Source organism: Boleophthalmus pectinirostris, unplaced genomic scaffold, assembly GCF_026225935.1.
Source record: "Boleophthalmus pectinirostris isolate CB_2022bp ecotype Guang Dong unplaced genomic scaffold, ASM2622593v1 HiC_scaffold_2, whole genome shotgun sequence".
In the NCBI taxonomy this organism is placed as follows: domain Eukaryota; kingdom Metazoa; phylum Chordata; class Actinopteri; order Gobiiformes; family Gobiidae; genus Boleophthalmus; species Boleophthalmus pectinirostris.
In genome coordinates this window covers 9,095,948-9,123,855 of record NW_026571152.1, presented here as the reverse complement: position 1 = coordinate 9,123,855, position 27,908 = coordinate 9,095,948, and the positions used below count along the sequence as shown (strand labels likewise).

At 39.3% G+C, this 27,908-nt stretch overlaps 1 protein-coding gene across 1 annotated transcript; it reads right to left on the bottom strand.

Moving 5' to 3' along the window:
* Nucleotides 1-1,346: 1,346 nt before the first annotated feature.
* Nucleotides 1,347-26,040, bottom strand: wnt2 (wingless-type MMTV integration site family member 2). Its single transcript, XM_020919178.2, has 5 exons — nucleotides 25,964-26,040; nucleotides 22,253-22,470; nucleotides 14,595-14,872; nucleotides 12,935-13,211; nucleotides 1,347-1,552 (listed from the first exon to the last, which is right to left on the bottom strand). Exons 1-5 carry the CDS (start codon nucleotides 26,038-26,040, stop codon nucleotides 1,347-1,349), a joined length of 1,056 nt encoding a protein of 351 aa, XP_020774837.2.
* Between the last annotated feature and the right edge of the window lie 1,868 nt (nucleotides 26,041-27,908).

Genomic DNA, 27,908 nt, shown 5'->3' with positions numbered 1-27,908 from the left:
TTTATTTATTCACATAACCCCAATCAAAAAACCGTCATTGTGCCTATTTCAATTTTGATATTTTATTTTCTCTGGTTTATTTGGGTTGGAAGTTCTGCTGCTTAGGACCGTGGGTGAATTCAGTGTCAACTGAACAAAGGAGAGTTTATCTCTGTTTCCTGTTTCTCGTCATAGAGTTCAACAATTGTTTTTTAAGTCCTGAATGTAAACGTGTCGCTTTAAAAGAAGAGGACATGTTTTTCCTCAAAATTGCTGTGATTTTTCCTTCTAGCTGCAGAACTTCCAGGGCAAATAAACCAGAGAGAATAAGATATCAGAAGAAAATAGGCATGATGATGATGTTTTTTGATGGTGTTATGTGAAATAAACTTTGAAAAATTTAATATTGGAAATAGAGGTCAAAATCTGTTTTTCTGTTTAACATCAGGGGTGTCCAAACTTTTTTCATCAAGGGCCACATATCCAAACACAGACGAAGCAGAGGGCTGATCGAGGGCCGTAGACTGGTGCTCAGTACAGTGAATAATTGAAATATGTGCATGTTTAACACATTAGAATGAGCCATCAGTCCTTTATTCACGCCAAGATTCTCAAAACCACACGCTAAATTATAAATATTGGCTCTATCAAGGTCAATTTAAAAAAAACTTGCAATAAAAAGTAAATTTTTCATTGATGCAAGGTAATTCGGGCCAATTCTCCTGAAAGCCTGAAGGCCAAGAAAAATGTGTCTGAGAGCCGCATTTGGCCCACAGGCCATAGTTTGGACATGCCTGTTGTACATGCTGCGAAAGTTCTGCTGCTAGAAGGAAAAATCGTTGCAATTTTGAGGAAAAACGTGTCCTCTTTTAAAGAGACACGTTTACTTTTGTCTCTGATGAGAAACTGGAAGCAGCGATAAACTGTCCTTTGTTCAATTGGCACTGAATTCACACGTGGTGCACTGAGCAGCAGAACTTCTGGGGCAAATAAACCAGAGAGAATAAAATATCAAAATTAAAATAGGCACTGAGACTGTTTTTTTTATTGACACTAAAACGGAATGATGAAATAAACTTATTTTCCTATTTTATTGTTTTTCATTCTTCATTGAAATTCAAAAGAACAAATGGTACACAGACCCCAATGAATGTGACTTTTTCAGTAAAGATACTTGATCAAATGAGTATCTAAACGATACTAAAACTAGTACTGAAACAAATGTCTGATGTTCTATACTTTTACCAGCCCTATATTTCTGTACATTTGGCGTGTACAGGTTGGTTTGGATTCAGTGTTGTGTTTGTGGCTGGTCCATCTTCACTGTGCATGTCTCTGTATATATTTTGGCGTGTTTCAGTTTCGTGTCACGTGTGTCCCTTACAGAAGTGCAGGTCCTCCTCGCGGTCACAGTCTTGGCACAGCACAGAGCAGCACCAGTGAAACTTGCACTCGCATTTGGACCGGAGTCGAACCCTGGCCGTGTCGTAGCCCCGCCCGCAGCACATGACATCACAGCCCTCCACGCCGCGGGACGTCCGGTTACACACACGCCCCGCGGTGCCCAGAGAACCTGAAGAGAGAGACAGAGAGGGAAATTATTGATACTTTGAGCGGGTACTTTACTTCAGAGCCCTATCACAACACAATCGGTCTGTATCCTGCTAATGAAAACCACTGCACATCGCATCAGGTTTGTCAAGTTGTCGTGTGCAGTTTTGTGTCATGTTTTTGTATATTTATGGAGAATTCTCGTGTAAATGTAAATGTAAGGAGGGTTTCAATATGATCCGGAATAGATCGCCAGATTACTTAAACCTAAATCTAAAACGGCTGGGCAACATTAAGAAGTTGTTGATACGATACATACCTCGATACATAGGATACGATACATGTCTCGATACATTTCAAATCGATTTGATACGATTCAATAAAAATAAAGGCTAAATCATGGCTGTGATACTAAAAGTCTTTATTAAACCACTTCTTGTGCAAAGTTAATATGAAACACACCATTTTAAATTCTCAAAAGGGTGAAAATCTCAAATGTGTCGCATAAATGAGTTTCTTTCCTCTGAACAAGCAACAAAACTGTAGCTCTGTAACAAAATAATTTAGTAAAATATACCAAAAAAATCATCAAACTTCATTTACAGAGCGCTTTTCATAAAAAATTCAACACAAAGCACATTTTCTCTTGCGATATATCGATACAGCAGCCCATGATATTGATACTGTTTCATCATATTCAACAATACGATATATCGATATTTTGATATTTTTGCACACCCCAACTCTTCACGCATATTTTTGATGAGGAAACAATGTTAAAACATGATAGAAAGTAAAAAATATATATTATATTATACTATATATTCATCTTATGACTTAAAGTTCTTTCAGCTGACAACGATCATGTCTTGGGGTTGAATAATGGTCCCACTTTCTGAAGTCGCTGTCAATACTCGTATCGATTCTAGTACTACAATGGTAATTAAAAACAGGTTCTTTAGACCAGTATAGTGGCCACAAGAAATTGAGTAATGAGTAATTATAAGAGCCACGGCCTTCCATCGGAACTGTTAGAGGCCTGTAAAACATAAACCATTATCCATTTATTAGTGCACAAAGGAAAGTAACATTTACAATTTTAACAGTCATTCTACTCATCAACTTTTAGTTATTCAGCACAAAACTTATAATTTAGAAATTCTTTGGTGAGCTACTTGGAAGGAGGCGGAGAGCTACTGGTGGCTCCCGAGCTACCCAAGCTTTTTTTTTCTATTCCCATGTGGTCTTATATGTGTACCTTATCTTCCTCACTATTTTCACAAATAAACCGCACAGGACTTCAAACGAAACACAACAGTTGGATGGGTCAGTGGGACTTTGTTTGTGGCGTTCACGGTGACTCAGGGCTTTGTTCAGTTGTGGCGTGTAGGGAGGGTGCTGTCTGGGACCAACGGATTGTCGGCGTGTTCGCAGTGACTCAGTCGTTCAGTTGTGGCTAGAAGTGGCACATTGCACTCGCTTTTTCGGTTAGTTCCTCCGTTCCGTTCCTTGTCCGCGTGGAGTGACGAGTGTGGCTGCGGGTGTTTTTCGTGCTGGGACGCCCGAGTGGATTCGCGTATAGGGCGCTCTGAATTGCGGGGCGCGCAGTCGTTTTTTGATGAGGTTGGAGGCACATGCAGTAATCCCTCAGTGGTCCAGGTAGGTTCCATAGTGGTCCATGGGTATATACTAGTCTATGTGCTTTTATACTTGTTCTGAAACAGCTCAAGACCTGTGCATGTGAATTTTTAGTACTGATACTTGCTCAAATGTGTATCTACGGTAGTTTCAATAGTTTTAGTATCGATAAGTATCTGATTTTCAATACTTTTGGCAACACTAGCTGGACAATAGTAGCAGTACTCTCCTGTAGTATTAGTGGCAGTGACAGAGCAGGTGAAATGGATCTGTACAGTCTGGAGTTTGAGATGTGTCAGTAATGAAGAGCTGCAGACAGAGAAGAGCTCTCACTCTGTCCTTCAACACCAACTCCTCTCTCCTCCCCTCCTCTCTCTCTCTCTTTCTGCGTGTCTTTCTCTCCTCTCTCTTCTCATCTCCTCTTGTATCTAAACTCATTTTGTTGTCTGGATCCTCTGGCATCGGTCAGAGTTTCATTTGACTGCTCTCAATCACACTGACCTTGAGATTTCACGCTCACCTCACAGAGAGAGGGTCACTGGTTCAATTCCCAAACCATGTGCCAATGTTATGGACGGCTTACCAGGCTGGCTCGACTATTTTCGGCACCTGTCCCTAAATTTAATCTTCTGCGTTTGACCCATCCTTCAGTGTCTCTGGGTTAAACCTGTCAGGAGCGGTCGGACCATCTCCAGATCTTGAGCTGGTCTTGGTCAGGACTATCTTACCTGGAGGATTTGACCTATTGTGCATGTTTTGGGTTGATGGGGGAGAAACCGGAGCGCTAAACCCACAGAGACACGGGGAGAACATGCAAACTCCACACAGAAAGGCCCAGGAGTCTAACCCAGAATCAGCCGCTGTGCCGCTGTAAAATGATCTCCAAAATATCCCGAGCCTTATTTTTTTCATCATTACCCTTTAATTTAAGCTTTGTTTTAACACAACGTTGACCCTAAAGAACTGACTTGGTTAGAAGTACGCAAGAAAAGGTGAGCAGATTTGTACCCCGTCTCAAATAAGATTACAGTTTGAAGAGTTTTTCAGTTAGTCACTCACCTTGTTGTTGAAAAAACTCAATAGCTTCAACAAGGCCATGAACGCTCGTATTGATCACAGCCTTCTGAAAATGTGCTTATGAAATGCACTGTGTGTTTTTCCTTTGAGTTTTCAGACTATATTTAAACCTTATCAGCAGGGATGTAAACAATAACCAAAATATTGTGATATTGTATCGTCAAAGTTCTCACATTAATATCTTGGACCAGCAGAGTATATCGAATTACAAGTCTCTTTGCTTGAATTAAAACTTATGGTGCAGCAGTAGCTAAAAAAAGTGCTTAGAACTGTTATTTCTTCTTGTAATCTACACTGAAATGGAGCAAAGGATCATGGTCTATGTAGTTCCATGATCCTTTGCTCCATTTCAGTGTAAACTAGACTAGACTTAGTTCTTTGGATTAAGTCTTGTTAAGACATTTTAAGAGGAAAAAGCAGCATATTAACCGTTTTGTAATCCTCCACAAAATATCGCAATAAATATCGTACCGTGAGATGTACATCGTGAAAATATCGTACCGAGAGATTTGGATACGTTTACATCCCTAATCGTGAGCTTTCCCACAATATCACAATAAATATCATACCGTGACGATATCATATCATGAGACTCTGATATCGTTTCACCCCCACTTATCAGGCTATGTTTGGTAATGTGTGCATTGTGTAATCATAGTAAATGCTAAACATTCCTCCATAGACATACATGCAGAACACCCCTGCATGATATCACTGAAAAGTAGCAATAAAACGTGCATTACAGTTGGGAATTTATCTCGTTATGAATAGGTTGCATTGACATTGTAGAATTCGATGATGTCATGATCTGGTCACGCTGGGGGTGTTCCACGTGTATATCTAATGGTGGAATGTTTAGGAGTTACCGTGGTGACACAAGGCACACATAAGCAAACATTGTCAAAAAAAATTTAAGATTGTCTAAAAACTCAAGAAAAAACACAAAAAGGATTTAAACAACACATTTTCAGGAGTCTGTGATCAATACGAGAGTTGAGGAATTTGATTTTCAATATCGATATATCGTTTCGCTTAATGTGCTAATACAGTATCGATATCATGGGCTGCTGTATCAATATATCGCCAAAAGTATTTTCTAGTATATTTTACTAAATTATTTTCAGCGCTACAGTTTTGTTGCTTGTTTAGAGGAAAGAAAATCATTTATGCGACACATTTGACATTTTCACTGTTTTGATGATTAAAATGTTTGTGTTTCTTATGAACTTTGCACAAGAAGTGGTTTAACAAAGACTTTTAGTATCACAGCCATGATTTATCTTTTATATTTTACTGAATCGTATCAAATCAATTTGAAATATATCGTATTGAATTGAAAGTGCACTGTATTGAGCAAAGATGTAACAATAACTGATATATTGTGATACTGTAAGGTTTTTCAGGTTTTTCTTCAAGTTTTTCAGTATTAAAAAAGAGGGAACTGCATAGGCAATGATCCTTTACGTACTTACTTACTAGTACATAATAAAATAACTGTCATTAAGCACTTTTAAATCTTATTTCTTTGGAATATGACAGTAATGATTCACACTGAAGACTGGTCAAGGTATTTAAAAAGGAAAAATAGCATATGTAGAATTCTGTTAACCTCTCTAAAATATCACAATACTTATCATGCCGTGAGAGGCATATCATGATAATATTGTATCGTGTGATTTGGATATCTTTACATCCCTAGTATCAAGATGCCGTATTTTCTGGGCTATTGGGCGCGCTCTTAAGCCTCCAACCCCATAAAAAAACGACTGTGCGCCCCACAATCCAGAGCGCACTATACACGAATCCACTCGAGTGTCCCAGCACGACTTCAGTAAACTACAAAGCCGCACCACCCGCAGCGCACACAAACACGCACGGAGCAGACAGCGACCATGCAGCGAAAAACACACCCACAGACACACTCATCACTCCACACGGATGAGGAACGGAACAGAGGAACAAACCGAAAAAACTAGTGCAATGTGCCACTCTGAGCCACAACTGAACAACTGAGTCACTGCGAACACGCCAACAATCCAGCGATCCCAGACAGCACCCTCCCTACACGCCACAACTGAACCATAGACCATTTAATGACAGTGTGTCTGATAATCCAGAGAGCCCTATAGTGCGGAAAATACGGTATGTATCATATCGGCAACTTCAACTTCTTTTTTACAGCACAGATCAGCTCAGAATAAGTAACTTGAGTAACATCTTCAGACAGAGCAGTGCCATCAGTTAGCTTCACACCCCCAGGGAATGTTGTTGACAGCTGCAAAATATCAATATAACTATGGGAGCTTCACTGTTTTTGAAAGAAATCTCCAAACTGATTTGCAAATGGAAAACGTATCATTATTTTTTATTGGCAACAAAATACTGGATTTAAAGATGATGTATATTTTCAAATGTGCGTACGTATGTGTGTGTATGGGAGTAGCGCTCGTCTCCCTCCTGCGTCTGGATCTGATCTGAGCGTACATATATAGGTGAGTATAGGAGTGGAATGCCGTGTTGACTCTGCCTGTGCGCCTGGGCCTGACTGTAGCTCAGGTATTTGTGGAGACTGAGCAAAGATGAGCGACTGACGACAGACGAGAGTTACACCGGAGAGCTCTGAGGAGGCTCTGCTCAGGACGGACCACTGAAAACGTGGGACTAAAGACAACCACTACAATCAGTTATCAAAGATGGGGTGTAAAAATGATATAGGTATGGGACTGTAGACTGTATATAAATGGGCATAGTTAACCTGCTAGACGTTGAGTTCCAAATAGGAAGTGAGCGTGGGCGCGCTTCCGGCTCCAACTTTGTATTGAAAAACTGTCGCTCCTCTCTCTCTCTGTAACTGCTGCTGTCAGACTCCTCATTTTGGTTTTAAAATGTCTGTATTAACCTGCTCTACATGATCCTGGAGTTTATTTCGCTTTTTTGTCCACAAATCAAGATATGAACATTAATAACAAACAGATCAGGCACCATGTTTAACTGAAAGCGTTATAGCATGCACGCACCCACGTTTCCATTTTAGTTAAAATCCATATACATTTTTTTTTTTTTAAATTACATCTTATTTACCATATTTTTCGGACTATAAGTCGCTCCGGAGTATAAGTCGCACCAGAGCCAAAAAATGTGTAATGAAGAAGAAAAAAAAAACATATATAAGTTGTACTGGACTATAAGTCGCACTTTTTGGGGGAGATTTATTTTATAAAATCAGAGACCAGGAACCGACATTTCATCTTGAAAGGCAAGTTCTAGTAATAACAATAGAACAGAGAACAACAGACTGTTAACATGTCACATATGAACAGTTCTTCAGATAAACTATAACATAAACAACAGAACAGAACAAGTTTAACAAACTCTCCATCTCACTCCAAATCACTAAATCCATTGAATTCTTCATCCTCAGTGTCACTTCTGAGCAACTCCACGACCTCCAGGGGTAAACGGGGCCGCTTCCTCTTCTGTGTAGCTGTCATCAGACTCAGCATCAGTTCCAGTTAGAATTATTCCAGCCTTTCTGAATCCCGACAGGATGGATTTGGTTGTTACTGAAGTTCAGGCTTCATCGATCCATCCAGTGACTTCCAGGAAAGTTGCATGTTGCACCCTCTCGGTTACTGTGAATCTGTGTTCTCCATCCCCACTTTCCGCCAGTCCCTCACGACGTTTCTCGCTCACTTCCAAACTTTCTTTCTGCTGCTCGATTACCGTTTTTAGCTGAATATTTCACTACTTGCAGCAGGATAGCGGCTCTTTCAACAGGAGACATGTACAGTAAAGAGCAAAGTGAGTAACAGGAGCAGGAGATACACAAGCCTAGAGCGCCCTCTTGCGGCTGTCAGTTGAAAAGTTTAATGTATAAGTCGCACTGGAGTATAAGTTGCAGGAAACACCCAAACCATGAAAAAAAGTGCAACATATGGTCCAAAAAATATGGTATATTTTATATTTTACTGTAAGAGATAGAACATATTATCAATATTATTGGTGGTTTTCAGATTCTAGAATGAGATATTTTCATGCTCCAAGAAGGCCAGTTTTAATAACATTGTAATTTCATGACAAATATCTAAAAAGTAAATTCACAAATGATGACCCTCATCATTTCTGTTAGTGACTAGACTCACTGTACTACAACAAAAAAAATAATTTTAATAATAATACTTTTAGCTGCCTCCCTCTGTATTAAATAATATAGTTGAGATGTCAATACAGCAATACTCTACCTCTTTTTTTTTTAATCCCTTCCCCCATTAATTAGTGACCCCTCACAAAAAATAAATAATAAATAAAACTATAATAAATTAATAACCACAGACACACACTTTCACACACATACACACAAACAGACTGGCTCTTTGGTTGCTATAATACTCGCCGTCGGAATTTCAAATATAGAACTTGCCTCCAACTTCGCCCCTATAACCGCAGGCCTCGATGAGCTTCATTTGACTGGAATGCTATAGGTAAGACCAAAGTGATTTTTTAAAATGAATTTTATTTGCCATCAATCTACAGATAATATGTTATGATTATGCAAGCTGTCTAGTGTAACCTAATTGGCTTTCTAGTGCTTTCCCTCTTTCTCCCTCCCCTTCACTTTCTGTAATATTCATGTCTTCAGGCCTTCGTCCCTCTCCTTTCTCTCTACCCCTCTCTCTCCCTCTTTTCTCTGTGTAATATTCATGTCTTCGGGCCATCTCTCTCCACCACCTCTCTCCTCTCTGTCTCTTCTGATTTTCTGCTCCCTCTCTCTTTCTGTTTTATTCGTGTCTTGGGGCCCTCCTTTTCTCTCTCCCTATTCCTTCCCTCTCCCTCCCTTCTCCCTCTGTGTAATATTCATGTTTTGAGACCAGAGACATATAAAGAAGTGGACAAAACGAGTGTGGCGTTAGTTAAATGAAGCTCATCGAGGCTAAAAGTTATAAGAGCAAATTTAGAGCTAAGTTTCATATTTGGAATTCTGACCGCGAGTCTCATAGCAACCAAACAACCAATCTGGAACGAGGCTGTTGAAAGTAACGTCCCTTCCCTTAGTAACGTTGTCAATCAAACCTGTCTGACCTCAGATTATTAAAGGGCCCATCTCATGCAAAAAAACTCTTTTCACATTGTATCTTCTGCACATAAACAAGCACAATTTGGGTTTTGGAACATCCATTACACAATAGTTCTGAAATCTTACTGATTTCTTGGAGGCAGTCACAGACCAGGAACTATGAACTATGACAGGCCGACTATTGCTCATCCCCCCGCCCGTCCTGAGAAAGCACAGGCTCCGCCCTCCAAACGTGACGTAGGCTCTGAGTGAGCCGCCCTTCCTCCGCCCATCTCAGGGAGGGAGGGGGAGACAGGCGTGCACCCTGATAGTGGTAGGAATAAACTTTTATTCATCATGGAGATACAGCACGTTCAGCCGCATGTGTTGGACCCGGAATCAGACGAGGACTTTGAGGTGCACGAAGCTCAAGCACCACGTCGACATCAACTGAACATTACTGATTGGTAAAGTATTAATAAACACTAGGAAATTAACTTATTATATCATGAACACTGCAGTGTACAACAATTAGCTTATGTTGTTGCTTTTGTTTAGGTGTTCATGTGGGAATTGTCAGTTGATGCGGGGTGGAGGTGGGGGTGGAGGCAGTGGAGCGGGGAGGGGGGCGGGTGCGAAGCGCCTTCTGCTATTTCAAACGCGTCATAGGTGTAGCTGCCGCTTCATCGTTGTAACAGGCTTTAGTTCATTGTCACGTGGGAGGGTGGCAGAAATACGCTGCAATTTGTAAAAAAAGGTCGAATCAATCTAAAAAACACTTGGACAACATATACAAGGCCCACACATCACTCTGAAAGCTCTGAAAAGTTGATTGTGCATGAGATGGCCCGTTTAAAGTTCATGCTTGATTTATGGACAAAATTGCAAAATAAAAACAGCAGGATCATGTAGCGCGGGTTAATATGAACATTTTAAAACCAAAATAAGGAGCCTGACAGCAGCAAGTACAGAAAGAGAGGTGACGATATTCCAGTGTGAATGTGTTGCCTAGTGCCTAGTGTCAGAAAGCTTGGTCTCAGTCTCATAGGATAATGACCCAAAACATACAGCTAAAAACACACAAGAACATTGGACTTTTTCTAAAGTGGCTTTTCTATTTACCCTGATCTCAATCCTACTGAAAAGGTGAAAGGAGCTGAAACATACTGTCTAGAGAAGGCACCCTGAGACAACTAGACAACAGTTTGCTCACGAGAAGTGGGTCAAAATAGAGCAGAAGTCTCATTGAAAGTTACAGAAATCATTTGCTTTGCAGTGATTGCCTCAAGTTAAGGGTACCATCATTTTTGTCCAGGCCAGTTTCATTGTTTTATTTTATTTTTTATTTTTTTCAAACGACAGTTGAAAAGCAATGTTTGATTTTCATTCGGACAAGTTTCTGTAAATTCATATTTATTATTCATTTTCTCAGTTTCAAGTTATTTCAGTGACCATTGTTGATTTTTCTTTCATTGCCAGGGGGGCACCAATGATTTTGAACATCTTTCTCTCTCTTTTCTTCCTCCTCTCTCTCTCTGTAATATTCATGTCTTGTTGCCCTCTCTCTCTCTCTCTCTCTCCTTCCTCCTCTCCTCTCTTCTCTTTTTTCCTGTAATATTCGTGTCTTGTTGCTCTCTTCTCTCTCTTTTCTTCCTCCTCTCTTCTCTTTGTCCCTGTAACATTCATGTCTTTTTGCCCTCCTCCCCTCTCTCTCTCTTTCCTTCCTCCTCTCCTCTCTTCTCTCTCTTTTTCTCTGTAATATTTGTGTCTTGTTGCCCTCTCTCTCTCTTTCCTTCCACCTCTCTCTCTCACTCTCTCTCTCTCTCTGTAATATTCATGTCTTGTTGCCCTCCTCTTCTCCCTCCCCCTCTCTCTCTGTAATATTTGTGTCTTTTTGCCCTCCTCTCCTCCTCCTCCTCTCTCTAATATTCATGTCTTGTTGCCCTCCTCTCTCTCTCTTCCGTTCCCTCTGTCCTCTTCCTCTCCTCTCTTCTCTCTGTAATATTTGTGTCTTGTTGCCCTCCTTGCTCTCTCTTTCCTTCCTCCTGTCCTCTTCCTCTCCTCTCTTCTCTCTCTTCTCTCTCTGTAATATTCATGTCTTGTTGCCCTGCCCTCTCTCTCATCCTTCCTCCTCTCCTCTCCTCTCTCTCACTCCCTCTCTCTCTGTAATATTTATGTCATGTTGCCCTTCTCTCTCTCTCTTTCCTTCCTCCTCTCCTCTTCTTCTTTCCTTCTCTCTCTCTCTCTCTCTCTGTGTCTTGAGGCGCAGTGTGATTGATGGAGACAGGTCCTTCTACGGTTTCGCTCTAAACTCTAAACCGCGATGGCTCCAAAACCGCAGACACCCGATCCTCCCCGAGACCCTCGAACCCGCATCTGCGTGAGCACCCGCCACCGAGCGAGCACCCTCCACAATGTGAGCACCTGCCACAGCGTGAGCGGTACAGCAGAGTGTCAGATGCCCTCCCACTCTCCACACCTCTAGTTAGTGACGTTTGTTCGCTGTGTATTATTCATTGTCTGTCCTCACTGCTGAGCTGCTTCTGCCAAGTGAACATCACGTCTCCATGGAGACAGCAGATGGGGGATCCCTCTTCTGGGAAAGTTACATAGTGCACCTTTAACTAAATATGGCTCCCTTACACACAATTGGTAGTATCTGCAGTAGTATTCAGCTGACTCTGGGTCCTGTATGCAGTATTAGTAAGAGTAGTAGTAGTAGTTGTAGTAGTAGTAGTAGTAGTTGTAGTAGTGGGAGTAGTCGTAACAGTAGTTGTAATAGTAGTAGTTGTAGTCAGTCGTAGTTGTAGGATGAGTAGTAGTAGGAGTAGTACTAGTTGTAGTTGTAGTAGTTGTAATAGTAGAAGTAGTAATAGTAGTTGTAGTTGTACTAGTAGTAACAGTAGTAGTAGTAATTGTAATAGTAGTCGTAGTAGTTGTAGGAGTAGTAGTTAAAGTAGTACTAGTTGTAGTTGTAGTAGTTGTAATAGTAGAAATAGTAATAGTAGTTGTAGTTATTGTAGGAATAGTGGTAGAGGTAGTAGGAGTAGTTGTAACAGTAGCTGTAATAGTAGAAGTAGTAGTAGTAGCTGTAGTAGTGGTAGTTGTAGTAGTTGTTGTTGTAGTAGTAGTAGTAGTTTTAACTGTTGTAGTAGTTGTTGTAGTAATTCTCGTAGCAGTTGTTGTAATAGTAGTAGTTGTAGTAGTAATGTCCAAATAATTTCCCTTGTGGATCAATAAAGTGTGTCTAGGTCTAATTGTAGTAGACATAGTATCAGCAGTAGTATTAGCAGTAGTGTTGTGTACCTGACTGTATATCTCGTACGCAGTAGTCCGGACTCTCCTCCAGATACACCAGGTCGTGTATTAGTAGTAACAGTAGTAATATCAGTAGTATTAGCAGTAGTGTTGTGCACCTGACTGTATATCTCGTACGCAGTAGTCCGGGCTCTCCTCCAGATACACCAGGTCGTGTTTTAGTAGTAACAGTAGTAATATCAGTAGTATTAGCAGTAGTGTTGTGTACCTGACTGTATATCTCGTACGCAGTAGTCCGGGCTCTCCTCCAGATACACCAGGTCGTGTTTTAGTAGTAACAGTAGTAATATCAGTAGTATTAGCAGTAGTGTTGTGTACCTGACTGTATATCTCGTACGCAGTAGTCCGGGCTCTCCTCCAGATACACCAGGTCGTGTTTGCTGGGCCTCTTGAGCTCGTGGCCCCTGCGCTGGCCCGCCGGAGACCCTGCAGAGGAGTCCTGGTTGATTGACAGGTGCACGGCGCGTCTGTACCTCCTCATGAGGTGGTCTCCGGTTCGTCTGAAGTCGGACAGGGCGAGCCAGCACGTTCTGAGCGTGCACGAGCCACTGACGCCGTGACACTTGCACTGCAGAGACAGGAAGCGACGCACAGCCTACACAGAGACACCATCAACAGGGTTACACCACAGACTGTAAGAAGAAGTGGACTAAAGGAGCGTGGTGTTAGATATAAAGTTCTCCAGCTCCAGTCAAATGAAGCTCACCGAGGCTTGCAGTTATGGGATGAGTTCAATATTAGGAATAGGAATTGATTTACGGATAAAATAAAAAAGAGAAATAAAAACACCGGGATCATATAAGTGGCTACTGAACTTTGTTCTATGTAAGATCTACAATCTTAATTTTTCAAACAGCTGCAACTAAAGCCCAATTTCTCGTCATGGTCAAATTGTCTGCGTTGCCCTGAACCCCATCTGTGTCGACTGGTGTGCACTTCTGAAATTTTGTAACAACGCACTGAATCGACGGCAAGGGAAAGCGACGCAGACAATAAGGGCTGTGATTGGTCATCTCTACCAGCGCTCTACATACATTTCAGGTACTCCACTTTCCCACTTCATTTTGTATACATGAACGCCAGTTTCAAATCCTAGCCCCCTAGCGTTGTGGCGGTGAATTACTTTGCGGCACATAGACCTTGACACAGATCCATAAATCAAGCGACACAGCGACACAGCGACACAGCGACACACACAGCGACACAGCGACGGCGGCAGTGCACACTGAGGCGGTGCAGAACTATAATTCAGCCTTAAGGGGTAGGTGAAAACAGATTTTCTGAGCACTCAAGCCTCAAATTCAGGACAATAAAGGATTACTTAGGTGCACTGCATAACATTTGTAGTGGAGGGTCAGCCCCCTGATGTCTCCATGGAAATGTTATTGATTTGTCTAGAGTGTTCCACAGTACAGATTAAATCTATCACGAGGAGGACAAGAAGGTTACGGCACTACGCTACATTACAGATCTGTGGAGAGTCACCCCTATTCACAGAAGGAGTTATTGTATTTTTCAGCAATAGAAACACCTGTAATGAATAAATGCTAGATGGAAATGTTTAGTGTCATATTATGGAACATTGAAGTTAAAGCAACAGGTGTCAGATCCTGAACCAGAAAAGTTGCGCAATGCATCTTTAAATAATCGTGAATGAAATTATTTATTAAAGAATGATCTTGAGCTGTATCAGAATAATTATAAGAGCACATAGGCCCATGGACCACTATGAAAACTGACCTGGACCACTGAGGGATTACACACATATGAAACTGTATGGTAATATAAGAAAATACTATGATTTAATGTTGGAAATCACATTCTATTGTCTAAATAAAGAGTGTTTTTATTATCATCGTGGTACTGGAATCTGTATTAAGTATCAGGTTTATTCCTAAGTATCGAATTAGAGTTTGAAATGTTAGTATGGTGACAACACTAGTCTTGATGTGTTAAATAAACAGAAGAAGAGTAAAACCTTGCGTCCGGCCCTGTTGTTGTGCAGGTTCATTGCGGCTCTTGCGTCTCTCTCTCTCCTCTCACGCTCGTCCACAAACATCTGGCTGAACTTGACGGCGTGCTCTACGTGATCCGAGCAGCCGCCCCAGTCGAACACGCCCCTGTCGTCGCGGGAACGGCCCTTCTTGCCGGGGTCACAGGAGCACGAGTCCAGCGCCCCCTGGCTGCAGGCGCGTGCCACAGAGTGCACCACCCCGGCAGACGAGATGGCGTAGAGGAAGGCGACCTCACGGGAGCCTGGAGAGAGAGAACAAAGGAGTGGTTAATGTAGGGTGACCAGCTGACCCTCTTGTGGTTGTCCTAAACAGCAGCTTAGGCTCCTATTGCTAGTCCCACTTTCTGTAAAGATCTTACATTATACAAAATTGACTCATGTGAACTTTTAGCCATATTCTAATGTTGTTACCTCTTCAAAAACATACCTGGAATTGTGTTTTGTTTCATCCACACGTTTGAATAATTCTGCATTATTAGTCTATCTATACATCTCCAAAGCTCAAAATACTCTGTTCCACCTTGTGATGTCATGAAGCTGTAGTTTTCATGTTAACAGCTACTTTTTACCTATCAATTCTAGTACTGAAATTATCCTAATGATTCTACATAGTGAAGGTGTATGGGGTTTAAAAACACACTGGAGCACTTCCTGTATTACCACAAGACATCACAAATATACAGGTTTTGTATTTCAAATTTGTGAGTGAAACAAAACACAACTCCTGGTACGTTTGTGAGAAGAAAACTACATTATAGCATAGATCAGAAATAGCGTAATAGTTATTTTTAATCAACATATTCCATCTACCCGGTAGTAGCATTATTAGGAGTAATACTTGCAAGTATCAACAAAAGACTAAAAATACCTTTTGAATATTTTACTTACAGCTGCCTTAAGATGTATAACCATCAAATGGCTCAAACCAGATCCACCTTCTTATAACATATGGATTCAAAATGTATGGGACATAATGGAGCAGATAACATATTCTTGAAGTGTTCAAAAACCCATATTTATTAAGCGCTGGAAGCCTGTTTTGCCTTTGTTAATACAGTAGAGAACTGTCTCAGATATATAAAGAGTTGATGTATAATTATGTCATTATTACCCTGCTGTTTGCTTGTTTCTTTTTTCTTACAAACTTATATTGTAAAAAAGAAAAAAAGGAAATGTTTGCATTGATTTAAATCATTGTTTTATTGCTGAAAAAAAAAATTAAGTAAAAATAAAAGAAACTTGTGTAATGTGGACCCTATTATAACGTGGCTTAAAGCTCATAAGAGTCAATTTCGTGTAATGCAGGACCTTTAAATATTATTAGAGTATAGAATGCTGTGATATCATCTGAAACCCATCAGTAATAAGAATTAGAAGTAACTTGTGTGTGTCTTCTGTCTGTAGGTTACTGCACTGACAACCCAGGTTCAGTTGTTATTGGTGCAGATTTATTAAAACTGTAAGAGCTACACTCTACCTTTCAGTTTATATCACAAGAATTACCCCCCCTTATCACATGATATCACCAAAAAAAAGGAAGATTAAGATTAAAGAGGTCATGTAGGGATAAATCATGGTCATACTGCATAGTCCTAACAGCATATAGGTGAATTAGGGCCACATTATAAGCAGAATTAAGCAGAATGTATCTAGTGTCTGAGCTGGTCTAAAGTAGCACAAGCCTGATGCAGAGGGACAGAGACTAAAGCTGAAGACCAGAGGATTAAGGGAGAGGTTACACTGGAGCCTGGGAGAGCTACATCTCCTCTGTCACATGAACAAGGCTGCTTTAACTTTACAAGATCAAATATAACGAGTATATTAAACAATTTGGATTTTTGAATGCCTCCTTTAGACTCTGCCAGTGCGTTAAAACCGTAGACTGTATAAAGAAGTGGACTAAGGGAGTGTGACCCACAGAGTTCGGCTCAAGTCAAATGAAGCTCACGGTGCTAGCAGTTGTTCTAGAGATTTATTTACAGACAAAACAGGGAAATAAAAACAGCAGGATCATGCAGAGTGGATTACTACGAACATTTTAAGACCAAAATGATTAGGCTCACAACTAGGGCTACATACTCGATACATAAGCCATAATATGATACACATCTCGATACAGTAAGCTTACGATTTGATACGATTCAATACAATATATTTCAAATCGATTCAATATAGTTCAATAAAAATAAAGGCTAAATCATGGCTGTGATACTAAAAGTCTTTGTTAAACCACTTCTTGTGCAAAGTTAGTATGAAACACAAACATTTTAATCATCAGAACAGTGCAAATGTCAAATGTGTCACATTTCCTTCCTCTAAACAAACAACAAAACTGTAGCCCTGTAGCAAAATAATTTAGTCAAATATACCAAAAAATACTCTTGGCAATATATCGATATTTTAATATGTCTTCACACCCCTTCTTACAGAATTGCCGAATACTTGACAAATACGAATTCCTAAACTGGAACAACACAATCAAATATGCAGATTTAATTTTGGTATACAAAGTCTTTAATAATCTTGCTCCACCTGCTTTAAAGGAGTTTGTGAAAAGAAATTCAAATCACACAAGAGCAGGCACTAGAGGCGACTGCTCTGTGCTGTTTAAAAAAAGTGCTTTTGGACAGTTTTCTTTTGCTTAACGAGCAGGTCAAACATGGAACACAGTGCCTGCTCATATACGAGAACTTTCAACACTGGCAGCATTTTCTAAAGCCTTAAAACAGTGGTTGTTCAATGGTCAAATATGTCACCATGTTTAACCAAATCACATTTTCTTTTATATTGAGGGGTTGTTGGTTTAACTCTTGGTTTCACTCTAAAACTCTTGAATTTGAAATTCATTGTGTATCTAGTGAGTGTGTTGTATGTATAGAGAGTGTGCTGGTGTCATGTACTTTTGTGTGTTTGTTGCTGTACTTTTCCTTGTCTTGTAGATGATTTTACATCAACCTGCAGAGGGACTGAAGATGGAAATGTTCATTAATACGTGCTGTCCCTTTACAAATAAATAAAATAAGAAAATAAGAAAGGGGTGGAAAATTTTCAACGTAAAGTCAATTGGAAACAGACTCGATGAAGCCAGAAGCGCTCCATGTTCATTTCCTGTTTGGAACACGGCAGCTAGCAGGTTAGTTATGTCTATTTATTTTCGCAGTCTATGGTAAAAATTGTGTAACAAGCTGCTCAGAGTTGTTTAATCGCTTACACCATGGTCCCACCAACTAAAAATAGTTCTCTTTGAAATCTAACAACCTTTTGACTGTCCATTGATGTTCAAAGCATTAGTTATTTCTGGATGAAAGAAGAGACCCGAGGCATTCCGTTATGCTTCGCTATTATTTTATTTCATGTCAAAACACCAACGCGTTTCAACTTGCGTCTTCATCAGGGCACGTGATTGGCATTTGACATGAAATAAAATAATAGGAAAGCATATCGGAGTGCCTCGGATATCTTCTTTCATCCAGTACCTTATTTGCTCACTCCTAATCTCCCAAGAGCACCTGATTGTTATTTCACTTCAGCAGTGATCCAGCGCGCCCTCCAATTACATCTTTTTCTTTGCATTAGTGATTTCTGTTTAAGTAGAAACTAGCCCCTCCTAACTGTAGTTCATTTGTTTACTCGTTGCTATGGTGATGCTCACAGTGTAATGATATTGCTGGGTTTCAGATGATATAAAAGCATTCTATAGGCCAATGATATTTAATACAGATGTGGGACAGCTAAAATGAATACATTTAATTGCAGATTTTTGTTGTAATACAGCATGGGCTTGGGTCTAGTCAACAGAAATGATCAGGTTTCGTATTTGGGAATTTACGCTTCCGATATTTCATGGAAAAACACAACTGGCTCTTGCCCCCATCTGGGAGTATCATCACATTCTAGAATCTGAAAACTACCAATTGCTGTGTTTCAGATCAGATCACATCACAACAATAATAATGGAGGACAGCTAAAATTAATATTGTTTAAATGCAGATTTTGGCTGCAATACAGTAAGTTCTTGGGCCAACTCAGTAATAGAAATGGTCTGAGATTTGTGAATTTACCGTCAGGATATTTCATGGTAAAATACAATTTCATCAATACGGAAAAACGTCTTTTGCCCCCATCATCACATCACAGAATCTGAAAATGGCCAATACAACAAAAATAATGTACGACAGTTAGTGTTGGAATTATCGCTCGCCATGGTAGAAATATTTTGGATTTGATTCATGTTTTATCAATCCAACAGAAATGCACTAAAATCATACCCCTTCAAGTATCAGGCAAAGTGAATGCACTGTATAGTTAGAGGAACACTTTTTGTGCTAAAAAGTTACAAAGTGGGATTTAATTGTGGAAGATTATATTCCAATCCAACTTTATTTGTATAGCACAGTTTCCAAAGTGCTTCACATAGCAGTGTAAATCATTTAACTTCAAAAAGTCAGCAGAATTATGTTCCAAACAAAAGGAACTAATAGAATCAGTAGATAAAGAATAATAATAAAATCAGTGAACAAAAATAATAAAATCAATAAATAAAAATAAATAAAATGAAAGACACAGAGGACCAAACAACTGACACGATGTTAAAAGCCACAGAATAAAAGTGGGTCTTAAGAGACTTAAAACACTCCACTGTGAGGGCTGTTCGGATGTGGGGGGGCGAGCGTTCCAGAGCATGGCGCCCTGTCCCCCCTGGTTTTAAGTCTCGTCTTAGGCCCCATGAGCTGGAGCTGGCCCTCGGACCTCAGAGCGCGTATGGGGGTGTACGTTAGAATGAGGTCCGAGGTGTCCTGTGAAGCCAGTCCATTCAATTCAATTAAAATCAATTCAAAAATATTGTCAATTTCAGTTTAATGTTTTCATATCACAGACGAGCAGTAGCATGCAGTAGAAGCCATTTCTCTTTCCTAGTCCAACGTTTGAGCTCCAGACCACATGCTTTTACTGACAGAGTTCTTACAATAATATCGTGGACCATCACAATATATCGAATTATAAGTCTCTAAAAAAGACAGAGTGAACTACATAGACCATGATCCTTTGCTCCATTTCAGTGCAGACTACAAGAAGAAATAACAGTTCTAAGCACTTTTAAGTCTTAGTTCTTTGGATTAAGTCTTGTCAAGGCATTTTAAGAGGAAAAAGTAGCATATTAACAGTTTTGTTAGCCTCCACAAAATATCGCAATAAATATCGTACAGTGAGATGTATATTGTGAAACTATTGTACCGAGAGATTAGGATATCGTTACACCTCCAATCATGAGCCTCCCCACCATATCAGGACCTTTCCCACAATATTGCAACAAATATACCGTAAGGTTCATAACGTGACAATATCGTATCGCGAGACTTGGATATCGTTACACCCCTACAAAACAATAATATCTTGATGAATAGGTTGCATTTATGTTCTAGAATTTAATAATGTCATGATTTCAGATGGAGAACAGAGGCCTACATACAGTAACTCTATAGTAGATTTACTGTTGTTGAAAGAAATCTCCAAATGTGTGGTCCACGAATGTTTACTTGAACCTTATTATTTGTTTGGGATCGGCTCCACAAACTTGTCATGTTAATCTTATATCTTAAAGTCCTTTCAACTGACAACACTCACATCTTTAGAGATGAATAATGGCACCACTTTCTGAAGCTATTGTAAAAAATGTAAAATTGAGAGCTGTACTTTTATCTATTTTTGTCTGTTGCTAACAATTTGTATTTTGCTTATGATGTGTTATTGAAAAACTGCTTCAGTATCTTTTATAAGAATTTGATTTAGTAGTTTAGGCAATATATAAAGAATAGGAGTATCATTTAATAGGACATGGAAATAAGGAAATGGAAATAAAATGTTCATATGCTGTAAATTATTGAAAAAATATTAACAAAAAATAATCAATAAAAAATATATAATAATAAATCACTTTAGTTTATTTATACTGAGAAGAACACTGTGCCAGTTTTTGTTTCGTGTAAACCAGGTCAACAAATCTGTAATCTGACACTTCAACAACAAACTCCACCTGAGAATTCTGACCTGTTCTCCAGCTCTGTTTAAACTATTCATAATTAGCAGCTGATGTCATCAACATTCCCTGGGGATGTGAAGCTAACCGAAAGCACTACTGTGTTAAAAGCTCTGTTGCTCAAGTTGGACTCAATCTGATCTTTATTTGAACACTATCTGACCAGAAAGAGTTGACAGGTGAGCTGGTTTGTGCTGTTAAACAAGTCTCTCACACTTAAAACTATAGTCGCAAGCCAACAGATTTTCAGTTAGTCACTCTCACCTTTTTGTTAAAAATCAAACTCCTAAACAGGACCATGAACTCTCGTATTGATCACAGACTCCTGAAAATGTGCTGTTTAAATCCATTTTGTTGTTGTTTAATGTCCGTTTGTATTTTCATTGCCTTTTACCTGAACTGTTTTGTACATTTGCACTGTTTTGTTTTTAGAGAGACTTTTTTTTTTTTTTGTTAACAGAAATGCTGATTAATTGGCCTGGTTCATCAGCCGGTTTCACTTTGTTTCACTTCGTAGAAACCGTCTGACCTCGCAGTGTTGGAATTTGTTCATTCAGAGGTAGGCAAGTACTTTTTGTGTTTAACCAATCGCTGCTATTTGGTCGTGACGTATGTAATGTGCTGCTAACAGGGCTAACTGGTGTATTAAGTAGGGCTGAGTATCATTAAGGAGTTGCCGATACGATACATACCTCGATACACAGGCCACGATACGATACATATCTTGATACAGTGCACTTTCGATTCAATATGATATATTTCAAATCGATTCGATACAGTTCAATAAAAAATAAAGGCTAAATCGTGACTCTGATACTAAAAGGCTTTGTTAAACCACTTCTTGTGAAAAGTTCATATGAAACACAAACATTTTAATCCTCAAAACAGTAAAAATGTCAAATGTGTCGCATAAATGAGCTACCTTTCACTCCACAAGCAACAAAATTGTAGCACTGTAACAAAATAATTTAGTAAAACACACCTAAAAGTACTCTTGGTGAAATATCGATACAGTAGTCCACGATATCGATACTGTATCATCACATTAAAAGATACGATATATCAATATTCCGATATTTTTGCACACCCCTAGTATTAAGCTTTTCCCAAATTCTGTAGGAAGAAGGGAAATAATGTCTTTCCCCTTGAAGAAATTCACCAAACATTCTCTTTGTTCCAGTTTTAAATCCTCGATCTCGGGAATCGTTGACAACACTGAATATATGACTCTTCGTTGATAGGCTGCCCGAACTTGCACTTCCGGGTTTTTTTTGTAAACTGTCTAGTGTATTTTGATTCCTGACCTAGTCGCTGGAGAGAAATGAAATTGAGTGGAGGCACTAGGTGACACCTGTCCTGCTAAATGAACCAGTGTTTTTTTCTTGAGTTGAGTTGACTTTTTGTCTGTGTTACTAATGTATGCTTTGTATCACCATGGTAACTACTGAACATTCCGCCAGTAGAAATACATGTAGAACACCCCCAGCATGATGTCACTGCAAAGTATCTACAGGGATTCTACAATGTTGTGGTGTCACATGAACCTAATAATCAGTCATAAAGCTCTAAACCCGGCTGTACTCACCGCGCAGCAGCAGGCGCCCGAACAGGTTGTGGTCATTGGTGGTGTTGCAGTTCCAGCGGTTGGTCCTGAACTGGTGCTGACATTCCTGGATCCAGTCGCTCACGCCGGCTCCGATCACCTTCATCACACCCGGGAACTGTCGACACATCTGCCTCTGTCTGCTCACCAAGCCCGGGACATGATCACACACCAGCCGGGAGCCCAGCGAGCCCATGAACCTGAGGAGAGGAAGAGTCAGGAGTCCAACCCACAACCTCCTTACTGAGAGGAGGAGACGGGATAACCAAAGAAACTCACACTGATGTTAGCAGAAAAGGCCTGTTCAAATAGCAGCATCAGAGGAGGTGGTGGTTAAATATCCTAGAGTACAGCTCTATGATATGGTGCATAGATTGTGAAGTCCTATAAGGCTGGAAAAATTACAATATGTGAATTCCTTTTTTGATACAAGAGAAACAAAATATTTAAGAAAAGTTATTTTATATAAATTTGTTGTTGGTCTTACAGCCCCCTATTAAATAAACAGAAGCTTTCTAATGTAAAGGCAGTGTTGTTATGTTGTTGTCATTGATGTTACACTATAGTGTCACTGATGTTACTAAAATATTTACCATAATTTCACATAAAATTATTAATAGATTCAATTAAAAAAAAAAAACTATTTTGTAAATTTAGAGATCTATTATGTTTATCTTTCCAATTTGGAAAAGAATTAAAATAAAACACATAAATTACAATTATGAAATAAAGAACAATATTTAGGTTGTTAACACCAGCAGTGATTCTAATATAGTACTGAATGTATCTGCAACATTTCATAACGGCCCATGTAACCTTTTGGAGATGGCATGTCACCTGCATGATTCCATGGAAATAAAAAGTTAAAACTACTCTTCTGAACATTCTGCATGGAGATATACAAGTTTTGTACCAAGTTTTATACTGTGGAATATTATAACCAAAAGAACATTACCATGGAAACATGCAAGAAGAGGCCAAATAAGAGTCAGGGTTTTTCAGTGCAATAAACTTAACCCAAAAAAGGAGAAAAAAAGTCTAAAAAGTTACATAATGTGGCTTTAAGTCATACTTCTAGATACGGGGAGGAATATTGTGTAAGTCAGTGTTTCTATGTCATATTTTGCGATATACTGTCCAGCCTTGGTCTGTTGCTTGTTACAGTTCTAACGACCGAATGATTCTTATGACAACAGAGAGATAGAGCAGACAGGAGAGGAGAGGATTACAGTTAAGACAGCTGGAGTATCACTAGCAGAGAAAGCGATTGAGTTTCTCTTGTTTACACTGCCGCAGTGCCTTTGAGCCAAGACACTAGACACCAGACTGCCCTGAGGTTCTATTCCCTGTGTTTGGTGAAGTCTGACACACTAATAGGCCTACAGTTCTACAAAAATAAACCTTGCTACAAGAATAAATGTTCCAAGTTGTAGCTCCAAACATAAAGCTCCAAACATATAAAGCAGACACCTAGTTTGGACAACAAAGAAATAGAATAAATAGATTAAAGTTGCACTATGTAACTGTCTGGATGGAGGGTCCGTCACCATGGAGATGTTGTTGCTTTGCCTGGAATTCTTCCAGTATATTAAATGTATATATTTCAATGGCAACAGGCACTAAGTAAAAGATGGGACCACTTACAGTAGAATACATATTTTTCAAGGTATTGTTTTAGTGTAAAAAAGCACCTATAATTAAATAATAAGGAAATTTAATGCAATACTGTGGTACATATCAGGGAAAGCAACCTCCTGAGCATATCTCCATGGACACAACCAGGTGCTGGACCCTTACAAGAAAAGTGCACCTTTAAAGTTTGAAAAACAGAAGGCACAGTCCTCCAGAAAAATGACATAGTGTATCTTTAAAGAAAATCTATTGTACTTGAGCCTGCTTTATGTTTTTAACCTATGTCGCCTGTGGATCATTAGGTTATAATTTGGACATTTTAAATATGACTCTAAAATGAGTTAATAAAAAAACGTCTCCACTCTAGAAAACTGTGATACTCAATGGGAGCTGACTTCGCCGAAAACATCAACAAAGAGCCGTGAAGTTGTCTGCACGTCCAATGGATAGCCGCAGATCATGCTAGCGGTGTATCAGATTATTTTTTTTTATTTGTACTAAAATGACTACACGACGCTGCTGAAGTCTACATGTATCACCGATTAAGAAAATAACATTGGAGAACAAAGTAAGTAGAGCAGTGGGTGTGTAGCAGTAGTGGTGAAAAAGGCAAAATGGTCTTGAAAATAAACGATTAAAGATTGCTCAAACTTGCATGAATCAAATGGTGAGGGGAAACATGTTTAAAAATTCTGAAAAGTTCTAATATAATAGGTCCACTTCAACTCAAATAGGTATTTCATGCACAACCAATATAAAACTAATTGACAATATTTCATTTGGGGAAATAGAACATAAATTAACTTATTAAACATATATTTTATTTATTTTGACAGTTTACATGTCATTTAAAAAGGGGTTTAGTTGGCAATCAGAGCTATGATTTAATGCAATAAAATAATCAAAACTAGTATGTTCCCTTATGACATGATGTTGTGAATCTTGGGCTCTGGACTAAATATTATTTACAGATTATATAATTTAACCAGATAAGAAAATGAAATTTGTTAAATTGTGTTTGTCCAAATACTGCTCAAAAGTTCTTAAGACTTTTTGGGTTATTTTAATTTAAAGAGAGAAACAGTTAATGATATATTTCTTTTTGTTTGGCTTTCTTCCTTAGCTTGTTATTAGTACATGTAGTAGAGCTAATAACAGTAGTGAGTTGCAGTATTAGTATTAGTAGCAGCCTGGTAGTTGTAGTAGCAGCAGTTTAAAAGTAGTAGTAATTGTAGTATTCACAATAGTAGTAATAGTGGTGGTGGAAAATATCAGGTAGAAATAGTAATGGTAGTAGTTGTAGTAGTAGTAGCCTAAAAGAAGTAGTAATAGTTGTAGTAATAGTAGTTGCAGTAATAGTAGTAGTAGTATTAGTTGCAGTAATAGTAGCAGTAGCAGTATTAGTATTAGTATTAGTATTAGTAGTATTAGTAGTAGTAGTAGTAGTAGTAGTTGCAGTAATAGTAGTAGTAGTATTAGTTGCAGTAATAGTAGCAGTATTAGTATTAGTATTAGTATTAGTAGTAGTAGTAGTAGTAGTTGCAGTAATAATAGTAGCAGCCTAAAAGAAGTAGTAGTAGTTGCTGTACTAGTAGTAGTTGCAGTAGTTGTAGCAGCCTAAAAGAAGAAGTAGTAGTTGCATTAGCAGTAGTTGCAGTAGTAGTAGCAGCAGTACCCTAAAAGAATTAGCAGTAATAGTGCAGTAATAGTGGTAGTTGCAGTAGTCGTAGTAGTAGTAGCAGTAGCAGTCTAAAAGAAGTAGTAGTTGTTGCTGCAGTAGTAATAGCAGCCTAAAAGAAGTAGTTGTAGTAATTGTAGAAGTTGCAGTAGTAGTAATAGCCTAAAAGAAGTAGTAGTAGTTGCAGTAGCAGTAGTTGCAGTAGTTGTTGTAATAGTACCCTAAAAGAATTAGTACTCGTTGCAGTAATAGTGGTAGTTGCAGTAGTAGCAGCTTAAAAGAAATAGTAGTTGTTGCAGTAGTAGTAGTAGTAGTAGTAGTAGTAGTAGTAGTAGTAGTAGTAGTAGTAGTAGTAGTAGTAGTAGTATGATAAACCAACTCACCACCAGGACGCGTCCACTTTCGCCGTGAGCCAGCACACTTCCACAGACAGCAGCAAACACAATCCACATAAGTTCATATTAACGGGTCCTCACGGGTCCGGGCGCAGCATTTCCACGGGCGAAGAGTGTGCGGTGACCCGGGGGGAGAGAGCCCTCAGAGCGGCGTGGGGTGAGCGGACGGTCCGGGGCAGTGGAGCGGCGCAGAGGAGAGTGCGCGGGTCATTTTACGCAGCGGAGAGCCGAGTGGAGCGGTGGAGTGGAGACGCGGTGGAGGTGCGGTTATGCGCAGAGGGAGGATCTGTTCGGGCGGGTTTGGCTCGTCTCGTCTGTGGGTTTGACAGGAGGTTTGGAGAGCGGCCAAACGGCGGAGCAGCACGGGGAAGAGACGCGGACAAACCGGGTCCAGCGAGAGCCTGCAGGGAGTACCGTGCGTAAAGAGGAGACAAGAGAGACAAAATGTATTGATGCACAACAGAAATAACTTGGACACAATAGCTCACACATCACTGTAAACTATAATAAAGTCTAGAATGCCACTTGCGAATAAAATATCACTTTTTATGTTTTTTGTTTGTTTTTTAGCTGTTTAGTTTCATTATGTTGAAGCTATAAATTACGTTTTTGTGCGCAATTTCTCGCCGTCTTCTATCGTACAGGTGGGGCTTGCACATGCAGATTAAAAACGTTTTACTCATACCCTACTTGCAAATACTAACACATCTAAATACATTTTAATTCAGGAATTTTATACAGTCAAGAAACTGGGAACAGAGGACAGCCAAATAAGTCATCCAATATTTGATGAAGCCTGACGCGCAGTAATTTCAGTGCGTCAAACGTCGTCGGCTCTTGCGGTCACGTCACCACTGTAAAAATTAGAGCCTTAGTGGTGGGAAAACAAACACGGTTATGGTACTTAACTGCATTTTTATCGTCATTGTAGTAATAACCAATAAGTACTTCTTGATGTTTTATTTTCTTGAATATTTCCTGGTGAATTAGCTCATGTTAACGCAAGTCAACCTTTTTTTGTTTAAGTTAAAGTGGATCTAGGCTACTTGTTTCATATTTAAAACACATCTAAGTGTGCACTATTTATGCAAGTTTACCAGTAGACAGAAATGGGACAGTGAAATCTTATGTAAACCAAAATTAAGAACATATATTTTAATTAAAGACAACTTTTGGTCCCTCTGAACTGGATGGGTCTATGTGCTCTGTGTGACTTAAAAGACTTGAAAATGAAAAGTATTTTGGGTTCTACTGTTCCTACTGTCCCTAAAGTGGAAGTAGGCTACTTGTTTCATATTTAAAACACATCTATGTGCACTATTTATGCAAGTGTACTGGTGGAGAGTTTTGTGAAAAAAAATCTTTGCTAAGAATGGTATGGTGTAGTGGTGTAAACAGTAATGGGACACTGAAATCTTACGTAAACCAAAATTAAGAATATATATTTTAATTAAAGGCAACTTTTGGTCCCTCTGAACTGGAGCAGAGGTCAGAAGTCACTAGGTGAGGTGTGAGGACTGGACTTCCATCCAGTTTCAGAAAAGTATATGTGCTCTGTGTGACTTAAAGGACTTGAAAATGAAATGTATTTTGTGTTCTACTGTTCTTACTGTCGCTTGTCTGCTTCGAGTCAAGTTATAAACGTATATATCTTTCATTCACGCCATTTTACTATGGACCTCAATGGACTTAATGGACTGATCAGCCACCTAAAAATGCACAAAGCACACATTTAGTTCAATCTGTACAAAAACAGGACTTTTACTGAGAAAAATGATGCAGCTCTACCCAAGTATACTCATTGCTATTGGGCTTCTGCTTTTCCGTGGGATTATCTGTCTGTCATTTTCAGTTTCCTTCATCTTTGATCTGATCTGAGGCCAGAGCACGAGACTCAAACGTCCAACCTGGACTTTCCCATGGGCCTGAACAA

Excerpts from the sequence above, each read along its gene's own strand:
- wnt2 (XM_020919178.2), bottom strand. The coding sequence starts at position 26,040 with ATGAACTTATGTGGATTGTGTTTGCTGCTGTCTGTGGAAGTGTGCTGG. Across the intron at positions 14,873-22,252 it reads CGGGCGCCTGCTGCTGCGCG|GCTCCCGTGAGGTCGCCTTC; the intron begins GTGAGTACAGCC and ends CTCTCTCTCCAG. Across the intron at positions 1,553-12,934 it reads CGTACGAGATATACAGTCAG|GTTCTCTGGGCACCGCGGGG; the intron begins GTACACAACACT and ends CTCTCTCTTCAG.